General features: G+C 36.1%; 1 protein-coding gene across 1 annotated transcript; it reads right to left on the reverse strand.

The window, feature by feature from the left end:
• Positions 1-835: 835 nt before the first annotated feature.
• rcor3 (REST corepressor 3) lies at positions 836-9,465 on the reverse strand. The gene is made up of 12 exons (XM_058761678.1): positions 9,186-9,465; positions 9,033-9,089; positions 8,163-8,240; positions 8,001-8,053; positions 7,758-7,919; positions 6,908-7,032; positions 6,736-6,814; positions 6,381-6,599; positions 4,501-4,578; positions 4,340-4,397; positions 4,019-4,260; positions 836-2,898 (listed from the first exon to the last, which is right to left on the reverse strand). The coding sequence occupies exons 1-12, from the start codon at positions 9,307-9,309 to the stop codon at positions 2,545-2,547; spliced, it is 1,629 nt and encodes a 542-aa protein (XP_058617661.1). The 5' UTR covers positions 9,310-9,465; the 3' UTR covers positions 836-2,544.
• Between the last annotated feature and the right edge of the window lie 2,496 nt (positions 9,466-11,961).

Raw genomic sequence — 11,961 nt, forward strand, 5'->3', positions numbered from 1 at the left:
TATGAACATGCTTTAGGCACAAATTTAGAGAAGAGACTTTTCATTATTTACATATAATGCCACCACACTCTGAGCTGCCTACAACCCGTTCTTAAAAAAAATGCAATTAGGTTGCATTTAAAAAAACAAAAACAAAAAAATTAAAAATAAGAAGTGCGCTTAATATCATCAAAAAAGTGTTGCGTACTGTTAATTCAGTCATTAAGCACTTTTCAATATGCAGCCAATCTGCATACAGTAGAAACAGCACTTTTTTTTTCTGCTGAAATAATCATTAAAATTATTTTGTAAGTGCAAGGAGCACACATACAAAAAAAATCTAGTTAAGACTTCAAAAAACTAAGGAACTACGGAGAAAACTAGATAAATTATGAATGATTAAATTCGTACACAAGTGAAACGGATTTACACAGTGACTGTCTGCATGCACAAGAATAATCCAGCATTAATCAAAGATTGGTCATATTCTGATTATGTAAATGTCGAGCAGACTTCCACAACCAGATGAACATTTCAGTTTTTTAAGATACGAATGAGACGATGTATGTCTTGTAAAAGACCTTAAAAACACTGTAACTGAATATCTGCACATCCAAACAAAGGTAACTCTGGATTATACAGCTGTGAGAAGTCAATTCATGAAAACAAATCCTTGGAGCAAAACTACTTTAATTTTTAATTAAATTAACATTCTACAAAAAAAAAAAAAAAAAAAAGACCTCATGATATAAATTTACGTTCTTGATAACATCAATAAAAAAAATCAGTTGCTTAAATTACTAAAACAAATCTGGCAAGAGCATCACCATTACTGCCAAAGAGAATAAAGGGGAAAGAACGTCCATTAGTTTATTCTGATAATTACATGCATTCAGTAATATTCAGAGCCGTAGATTTATGTAAACATCTTTCAGAATAAAGGTTTAACCAGAATGTAGACCTTAATTGGAAAACGATGTGTATGTGAGCATGATCTGATCAACTCCGAATCCTGCACTTCTTACGGGGTAGAAGAAGGGTAACGCTACATGCATAATCGGATTAAACAACACACCACTAATGAAACGACTCGGGGCAACAGCTTAATGTCTGGTTGGAAAATGTGGATCATTTACACTTTTCTGCAAGTCAAACAGGTTTATAAACAAACCCAATTAAATGCTAATTAACAGATGAGGCTGAAAATAAGTGTTTTATACTCCAAAGCGACTGAAATTGGTATCCATGACCAAAAAAAAAAAAAAAAAGGAGAAAAGGTATGACAGTAGGAATTTTCTATGAGTTTCATTAGCAATTAAGTATGAGATTAAATATTTTCTTGTTAAGAGCACTTTGATGGCAAGAGAATTTGGACAGGTGATTTTTCTGTCAGTCTGTAGCACCAAATATTAAAATATGAAACACATAAAACGACAACCACAGACACAGATGAACAACAAAACAACAAACAAAACCTTTTTAAAGAGGTTTGCCGTTACATCATAGATACTAAGGAACAACAAGAAAAAGTGCTGAGATAGAACACAATATTTTAAAGACTTGAAGCGAGTTCACCCAAAAATGAGAATTGCCTGGTGTTTTACTCCCCCTCAAGGCATCATAGGTGTATATGACCTTTTTTTTTTTTTTTAAATGTCCTGCCTCTTCCAAGTTTTATAATGGCAGTGAATGGCTGTTGAGATTTACGCAAAATAAAGTGCGTTCATCATCATTAAAAGTGCTCCACACGGCTCCGTCGGGTTAATAAAGGTCTTCTGAAGCGAATGCATTTGTGGAAGAAAAAAAATATTTAAAACTATACGCACATTTATGAGAGAGAAGTGACGAACACGGAAGCGCAGAGGAGAGAGCAAAACAACACCAGTTGTTAGAAGCACAATTAGAAGCACAAATGAGGATTTGTAAAGAAAAAATGTCAGAGGATTTTGATATAAGCCAAGAGGAGACTGGGTTTTCCTTTGCTGTAAACAAAACTTGGTTCTCGGGAGACTAGCATATTCTCACCGGAGCTTACGCTATGCCTACGTCATCCGCTGGAACGCCACTCTCTCTTTAACACGGGCACGGCAGATAACAGGAGCTAGAGATTACGATTGATAAAGTTTAAATATATTTTTCTTATACAAACACATCTCTTTGCTTCAGAAGGCCTTGTGGAGCACTTTTAATGATGGATGAACACACTTTATTGGGCTTCAAAATCTCAACAGCCATTCACTGCCTTTATAAAACTTGGAAGAGCCAGGACATTTTTTAATTTAACTCCGACTGTACTCATCTGAAAGAAGACAGTTATATACACCTAGGACGGCTTGAGGGTGAGTAAATCATGGGGTAATTTTCATTTTTAGGTGAACTATTGCTTTAAAAAGTACAACGTTACAACATGATTACAAAATCTAAAATAAAAAAACAGTTTAAATAAATAGAAAGTTACATAACTAATATATACAGTTTAAAACAATCATTTTTTTCCTAGTATTCACAATGAGAACTGCTAACTAATTATTACCTTCATCTGCAATGTCACAAATATAAAACGCATCAGTGTAGAGAGGAGGAGGGCGTCTCGGACTGGATGCCCACCAGAGTGGGCGGCTGCTGGCCCGGCGCCACAGAAGCCATGATGGGAACAGGGGCTGTGGGTCGGGGGTTGAGGCGCGGAGGGAGGGGGTTGGAGGGCCGAATGAGCGGCGGAGGCTGGTTCAGGGCAGGACGGGGCTGAAGGAAGCGGGCTTGCTGCTGCAGAGGCGGCGGCTGACGGTGTAGCGCTGGAGTGGCAGGAAGAGATGGGCGCAGAAGAGGTGGAGGCTGGTTGAGAGAGGTGGAGCTGCTGGCTGCTGTTAGAGACGCTGATGTGGCTACAGGAGACGGACCGGAGGCTGGGGTCACCTGACCCTGATTGAGAAAGAAAGGTGAAGATAACTTAACACTGGTGTCATTTTTTGTTACTTTACGAGAGCTAGGTGTTCAAAGAAGAGTTTAGCCAAAGAACTGGTGGAATGGAAGAGATGCAAAACTCTTTGACTTAACCCTTTTCTTTATTTAAAGGCTGAAATGTGAGGTTCACTTTTGTATGAAACTTTTTCAAAGCTTTACTTGAACATTTACATTATTTATTTGAACATGCTATTAAACTGTTTTCAGTCAAGTTGTCATTTAAAATCCGAACATCATTGTTAATGTTATTGTTTTAGTGATTATGCAAACAAAAAGTCATTTTATTTGTTGTTTGTTGGTTTTTAAATATAAAAGTTGGTGAAGGGATTTATGTGTCTGTACTTTTTGAACATCTCCAGCACATTTTAATAATACCGTGATAATACTGATAACCGTGATCATTTTGGTCACTATAATCGTGATAAGAAATTTTCATACCGTTACATCCCTAATTGCATTGCATTATATATTTTGTCCCCCACAATAAAAACTACACCGCTTTGATCATAAAACTAAGCATTAAGTATAATCTTACTAGGGTATTACTGGGAGATATAGAGTGACAACTGATATTTGTATCATTGTATGCAAGTAGTCTGCTAAACTGTGCGCTCACACAGAAGCGTTTAAAATCAGGCGTCTATCAGCTGATCCATCTATGTGCAGATATATTAGGGATTCGCTGATAGACGCTGCTTTCAAACTAGGGCTGCATGATTAATCAAATTTTAATTTATGATTGTCATGTGCATCTCGTCAGTAAAAGCCGGTTCTGCGATTAGTAGTAAATCTCCACGCACCACCCAATTTTTGTAACCATGAGTACGTTGCATGCGCAAGGTCACATGCACATTGAAATTGTTTTGCACTAAACAGTTGTTCCACAAGGTGGCAGCACTGGCATTGAATTGAATTTAGAAAACGAAACTACAGACAGAACAACAAAACAGTGGAGATGGAGAACTACGCAATTTTTTTTTTTTTTTTTTTTTCCATGTCTACAGATTTAATAATGCTTTATTTAAAAAAAATTGTCCCTATTACTTCATATGAGAGGCTTTACAGTTTTAACCTTTACCTCTTCCTCTTCTTCATCTGTGCTCTTTCCTGAGGAGATGTTGCTGTTCTTTCCATCCTCACCAGAGTTGGCACCGTCTCCATTGGGAGTGTGAACTCCCTGCTCCGCCTCCCATTCCTGAAGCACCTCGTCCAAGTTAAAGCGCCGCCGATAGTTCACAAAGAAATTCTTCACCTGCCCCACCGTTTTATTCCCAATCACATCAGCAATAGCCTGGAAGTCCTTCCCGTATTTTCGTACTCCTAGTTAAACGAGGAAAAAAGTTGCGAGTGAAATTTGGTATAACAGGTACAAAACAGATGCCATTAACCATTTACTCACCTTGTACTGCCAAGAGCTGCTCATCTGTTGTCCAGCGGGCATTAATTTTTTGGGTGCACTGGAACAAAACGTAACAATTAGCAAAATGACGATACGCAAACAAAAACTAACACTTCGGATTAAAGTGCATATGAGAACAAGCGCAAGCAGCAATGAGTCACCTCAGGCAGTCTGAATTCATCAATTCCATCTTCAAGCTTCTGTTTAAGTCCACTGTTTAACTGCTTAGTATTTTGAACCTAGAAAACCAGGTAAATTTGTGAGGAAGAAAGAATATTAAGAATAGGGATGTTCATTTAGGTTATTTCTCCTAACCAACAACTGGCGCTTGTTAACTGATTATTAACCGTTAACCGATTATTAACCGTTAACCGACAAGAATATTTTAATTCAGAATTGAATTAAATTGGAAAGAATAAGTGTCTGTGACCCGTATAAAAATACCAAAATTTATTTCATGTGCAAAAAGCAGCAAACATGAGGATTCACTTGGTCACACCACATCACGCACCTGCAGAGCTTCTGTGAGCGGAGAAAAACATAATAAACCTAGGCTATATATATATATATATATATATAATGCATAAATAGGCCTATACAAGATATTTTTACTTAATAAATATACAAAATGAAAGAAAAAAACCTGTGCAACAAGTAGGTTAGTATGCACAGTTTCGGTTTATTTTTGTGTTGCGCGAAAGGAAACCAAGACGGCAGAAAGCGGCATCCTATTTTTCCTTATTTTACAGAAGCACAAAGATTTGTTTTTATTGGCAATGTGCACAAATAAAAGCAAACCTTTTGCAGTTTTGATTATCTGTATGGCTAGAAGCAGTAGTTGCTTCCACTGTCAGAAGAAAAAAAAAAAAAAAATCATTTTGTGTCCGCAAAAAAGCCTATTTCTGAATGTAATAATAAAATGCCACTTAGACACGACTTATTTTAAAAAATTCAATTTTATTTTATACGTGTTGCATATTTTAGCCATGCAGCAAATGTTTTAAAATATTTGATAAATTACTGAAAAAAAATTAATTAATTAATTAATTAATAGATGACTTTTTAAAACATTTAACATTGTATTAATCGGCCAGTTCTTACTGTTGGTTAACAGTTAACCAGTTATAATGAGCATCCATAATTAAGAACATTAAAAAAATGATCTTCAAAGGCTTATACTGACTAGAGGTCGACCAATTCATCGGTTTTGCCGATTAATCGGCACCGATAGTTTACTACAACTATCGGTTATCGGCAAAAATCTATGCCGATAGTTTTCCGGTTTGCAACCGTTGCAGGAATGGCTGAGAAGTGTCCGCTGGCATTATACAGTACGAGAGCGGCCTCTAGAGGCGGAAAATCTCTGACAGCACGTGTTGTTTATTTTGACACGTGACACTGCGCGCTGCACAGAGGTGGAAACTCCAGACGCGCATTTAAATGCAGCCGACAGAAAAGCCTGCCGCGGAACAGAGCGCCATTCACATAGTTTTCTATTAAATTACATTATATTTGTCCCAAATCGTTGTGAATGTATATAATGACTTCACCCTAGGCTATAAATTATGTATTGTGCATTTTTCTGCAAAATGTTTGTCTTTCTGTGTCTCTAATAAAGTCGGTATGCTTCATGTAGAGAGCTGTAATAGATCACGCGTTCTCTTTCCACTTGCTCTGTTTTTTTAAACACCGAACTTCAAACTCATTTATGCCACATTGTTCATTCTTGAAGCAAACTTATGTCCGTTTGGTGATAATAACTTTAATGATCAATATAGTAAATAATATTAATATTTTTATTCATTTACAAAGTATGGTTCAGTACTGTTGTTGCTTTTTTTTTTTTTTTTTTTAAATAGTAAAGCACTAGCTCTCTTTCAGTATCCATTTTGAAAACTATCGGTTGATTAATCGGTATCGCCAGTGTGGTCCAACCTAGCTATCGGTATCGGTAAAATCCACTATCGGTCGACCTCTAATACTGACATTCATTAATACCAAAAGTATTATTTTTTAACCATTTGGAGATTCCTGGCCGCACCTGTCGTTTCAGAGACACCAGCTCCATGTCGAGTTGACGCAGGACAGAGTTTGCAGCGCTGGAGCTGCAGGAGACGGCCACCACATCCTCCTGTGTGAGGTACATGCCTTTGGGTGGGCGGCACTTGGACCGCTGGCTATGGTGACGGTGCTGCAGGGTCTGGTGGTCTCTCCGTCCCAGTCCAATCTTGGAGCTCAGCATCTGAGGTTCAGCATGACTCTGTCAGGGGGAAAAACAAATCACTGCATTGAGACACTGGAAAAAGATGAAATATAAAGGAACCAATAGACACCTTTAACATACTTCTGAATATTTGAAAGAATTTGAATGTGGATTTATTACAAAATCACATTACCTCCTTCTTCGCCTCTTTTGTAGGGTCATAATCACTGTCGTTGGCCTCAATGGGGTTGGCTTCTTCCATCTCTTCCTCACTATTATGTCAAAAGCAAAAATAAAAAGACCAGAAACACTTAAAAACTTGAATCAACTCATAAATGAGCTCAAAGATCAAATGGATAAGCGACCTTTCATCTTGATTATTCCGGTTTGCCAGCTTTCGTGCTTGTCGGTCCATTAGACTCGTTCGGGATCGTGTTTTTTTCCATGAATAGTAGTACTTCACAAGACTGGATATGGATTTGTCCGGCAACTACAATCAATTATCAAATTCAAGAATTAGTGAGGCATAAAATATTAAATTGTAATTAATGATGGTTGTGAAGTATTCGATGACTTCAACAGGGTAAATCTCATAAATAAGCTACATTTTAAAACATATTGAAATGGACAACAAGTATTTTAAGTTAATGTAATATTTCATTAGATTAATATTTTTACGGTATTACTTAAATTCAGCCTAAGAAAATTATTTCATAAACATTAAAAAAAAAAAAAAAACACTGAACTTTTGTCCAGTATTGTATGCAAGTGTACTTTAATTTCACATTGTACTAACAATAATTAAGTACAAGATCTCACATGATGAAAAAAATGTATTCTAATGGTAAGGTTTTTATGGATCATGACATTTCATTTAAATTAGCGTAAATTAAAGAGTAAGCGCATTTAAGTAACTTACTGTAATTTTACAGAACAGTAACTGTATTACAATAACAAGAACATAAAAGAACACACATAAACCTAAACGCATTATAATAGTAAAAAAAAATAATTATTCCACATTATGGTTATGCAAAATTGTTGGTAAAATGTTGGTAAATTTTCACAATGCATTGCCCTAAACATTTTTTTTTTCTCATTTCTCTTTCTGGTTTTAGGATTAAATGTGCCCTAGACTCATTTATAATGAGATTAAGGCTCTTAGTTTGAAGACAGGTCATTGTTACCTCAGTAATACTAGCAGTGATGACTCACCATCTGCTGGATCCGATGAAAGCTCTTCCCGTGAAAACTGAACGCTTGTTCAAACAACACCTTGTCCTCCACCGTCCACTCATCAGGGAAGGGGGTGAAGTTTGGCAGATCAGCAAGGGACTTCTCAATGTTGTGTTTATGCCAGAAGAGCATGCCGAGAGCCTGTGGAGCACAGAGGACATCCATACATTAATTAACATTGACAACAACGATATCTTAGAGGACTGTGTTCTCGTAACTCACCTGCTCAACATTGTATCCATGCTTTTCTTTTGCAATTGCAATGTACTCATCCACTGAAAAGAAAAAAAATAATACGCACACACACGTACACAAAAATGCATGATGTTGTCACAATGAAAATGAAATGACCAAAAAATAAAAATATAAATTGCAAATACTTACATTTAGAGTCAACTATTGTGTGATGTGGAGACCAAACCAACATGCCACCGTTGTCTTTATCGCTGTATTTTGTGGAGCCTACAAAATTGCAATTCAAAAAGTATGCATTAAACATAAAACTTGTAATGCTATTAATAGATTTTTAAGATTTAAAAACTACACTAATTTCACTGTTAATCTGATAAGAGTTAAAATTTTAATATTACCGATATTTATTGGTTAAATCACATTCTGTTCACAATTTTATGTCTTATTTGCGAAATTCATAAATTAATGGTAATTTAAAGTCATTTTCACTTAAGTCCTGAATAGTTAAATCAAGTCACCTTTATTTATATAGCACTTTTAACAATACAGATTGTGTCAAATCAGCTTTACGGTATTAAACAGGAAAATAGCGTGGCTATAATGCAGAAGGACAATAGTAAACACTCAATTTTCAGTTAAATGTAGCTCATCACTGAATTGAATTTGAACACAAAACTGCTATTTTATCGCCTTTGGAAATTTTACACGTTATTAAACATTTCCCCCCGTTTAAATAGCTGATTTATAAACGAACAAAAACCAAGATTGAACTGTCACTCATATTTAAACCATATGTCAAAGTTACTGGGTATATTAGCTGATGAGTGGCTAAGCGAGAAAGCTAACATCCTTTCACAAAAAGCTTTTCATGAGCACGTAATTATACACTAAAAACAAAAACGGATTTAAAATAATAACACTGTCCATTCGGCACCCCAAATCCTTGAATACAAGTCTAAAATATCGATTTATACGCAAATTGTTAGGCGCGATGGGTGTACCGAGGCTACCACAGTCAGTCAGGTTCTTAAAGACGGAATGCGGTGCTTTTCCTTAACTTACCTGGATCAAACTCAGGAATATTTGCTTGGTAATCTGACCCCACACGCATGCCCACATCTGAAAACAAGAATAATGTGAGACCTTTCGTACTTAAGCAATTTGTTTTTCATTAAAATACATAAACTAGCTCCGCAGGGGTGTTCGAGGCTATACCGTGCTCGTCGTCGCTGCCGCTCTCATCCGAAAAATGTCCATTCGAGGCGTTAGACGGGCTTTTCGTCCCATTTGAGCGACCTTTCCCCAGATATTCCGACCCTTTGTCCATCATTCCCGGCATAGTGGCGAAACGCGTGATAATTTTAAGCAAAAAAGAAATATGTCAACACTACAGCATTTATTCTCTGTCCAGTGGCTCTGCGCAGCTGCGCCGCGGTGCTCTCCGGTATCCCTCCGCTGGATCGCTCTCGCGTTCGCTTAGCTTCACTGTCCGTCTCTCCATCGCTAACATCTGTTGTGTGTTTTCATCAAATGTTCAAAGTAAATGAGCAGGTTTGCGTGATTTTGTTCTTCGTTTAACGATAAACTCAAGTGTCCAGATCTAGTTTTCCTCGCGGAAGGAATTGTTCCGCATGTAAACAAAGGTGAAACGCGGCTCTTATGTGCGCCACTGTTGCATCACTACTTTTCGAGCATGTTTTCATTTTTTCCTTTCAGAATGTCAAAATATTTATCGTTTGTGTATTACATTTATTATTAAACTGAGCAGAAAAGGTTTATATCTCGTAAAAAATATTAGCTATGTTTAATAATTCGCAAATTTAGTAGCTATTCATAAACGCTTCTTTCAGCCTAATATAATTGTATTTTTTTATTTAAATCCTAGTCTTCATGATTTGCAAGTTACACTTAAAGTAAACCTGACATAACAGTGTTTATATTTATAATCACACATAATACACTGCAAAAAAATGCTTTTCTTACTCAGATTTTTTGTCTTGTTTCCAGCCAAAATATCTAAAAAATCTTATATAAAAAATCTATTTATATAGCACTTTTAACAATACAGATTGTGTCAAATCAGCTTTACGGTATTAAACAGGAAAATAGCGTGGCTATAATGCAGAAGGACAATAGTAAACACTCAATTTTCAGTTAAATGTAGCTCATCACTGAATTGAATTTGAACACAAAACTGCTATTTTATCGCCTTTGGAAATTTTACACGTTATTAAACATTTCCCCCCGTTTAAATAGCTAGTTAAATAACAAGTAAAATAATCTTGTTTTCTGTTTGAAATGGCTGATGTTGAACACACGTTAGATATACACAAAACAGCTGAAAACAATCACTGGAGATGTACGAGTCTCAAATAATTAACACAAATATTTATCAAATTTAAACTTAAAAAAACAACAAACAAAAAAAGTAATTCCACATGTAATATTCAAGCGCTTTTGGGGGGAAAAAGAGGAAATTGTTGACTTCTTTCTTACTGAAAAGCTACTAAGACGTTGCTTTAAACCACATCAGACCTTATTTCACTCAGAAATGTAATACGGCTAATCTATAGAGCAGATAACAGATTCTGTGGTATGAGAATAAGTGGCTGTGACTAACTGATTGAGACTGAGAGAGGTGAAAGCCCTGCATCAAATGGTCTGTCATGGGTTTAAAGCAACTAAACACAATCACCTCAGACTCAAACTAGTTTGGCAGAATCTTTTACCAGAGGCACTTGATATATGTGCAAAGCTCATGGAAAGAAATAACAGCACCGAGCTTACACTGTGGAAAAGAAGGGGTTTTGAGACTTGATCTGAGCTAAGTGATACCGAACCGCAAGCACTTCATTGAGTTGCTGCAGTTTATGGAGAAAGCAGAGGGAAAATTGAAGAGGAGCTTTGCAATGTTTTTATACGTATGATACATTACGATTTGTGGACAAGCTGAACTATGAGCTTAACAATCCACTTCATCAAAGATTTGGTATATCTGAATATTCGAAACATTTTTAAAAATGCATGCTACTTGTAACACAATGTTAACTTTTAAATGGAACAGAACAGAATGTTAGCTTCAGAACAGAACAGAATGTACAACAGAACATAGAATTTACTTTAGAACAAAACAGAACGGAATGTTACTATCAGAGAAGAACAGAGATGAATGTAAATTTCAGAACAGAACAGAATGTTAAATTCAAAACTGCGTTTCCCAAAAGCATTGTAATTTGCTCCAAGGGACCATTGGTAGCAATGCTTCTATGATCTACTTAGGCTTGCGATGCTTTTGGGAAACGCAGCCCAGAACAGAATAGAATGTTAATTTCAGAATAGAAGAGAGAGAAATGTTAACATCAGGGCAGAACATAATGTTACCTTTTAAATAGAACAGAGGAAAAAAAAGTTAAATCCTGAATAAAGCAGGACATTAATTTCTAAATAGAACAGGACCTGAAACTGACTTCAGAACAGAACATTCACTTTAGAACAAAACAGAATGTAAAGAACAAAATGTTAGTTTGAGAATAGAAGAGAATGCTATTATCAGAAAAGAACAGAGATGAACTTTAATTTAATAACAGAACAGAACCAAACACAATATTTACATAATAGAAAAAAAATAGAATATTAATTTCAGAATAAAAGAGGGATGCTAACAGAATAGAGATGAAAGTTAATTTCAGAATAGAAGAGAATGTTAACTCCGCCTCTGATTGGTCATTGCATTCATAAACACAACAGAAATGTCTGTGATTGGTTATAAAGTTCAACGCTGCAAACACGCCCTAAAAAGAAACCTGATGCAACTTGAGCAAATCTATTTTAAATGTAATTGCCGCGACACTTTTCATTCATTTAATCTTTTTTTTTCTTTTTCTTGAATTTTGGGGACATTTTTTGTTCATTTTTGCCCCAAGCCCCCGTTAATGTCCAACCCTGATAAAGACGTTAATGAGGAACCATCCTCACGAGATGAGAGTGCGCG

The sequence above is a fragment of the Onychostoma macrolepis genome, chromosome 22, assembly GCF_012432095.1.
Source record: "Onychostoma macrolepis isolate SWU-2019 chromosome 22, ASM1243209v1, whole genome shotgun sequence".
Taxonomy (NCBI): Eukaryota; Metazoa; Chordata; class Actinopteri; order Cypriniformes; family Cyprinidae; genus Onychostoma; species Onychostoma macrolepis.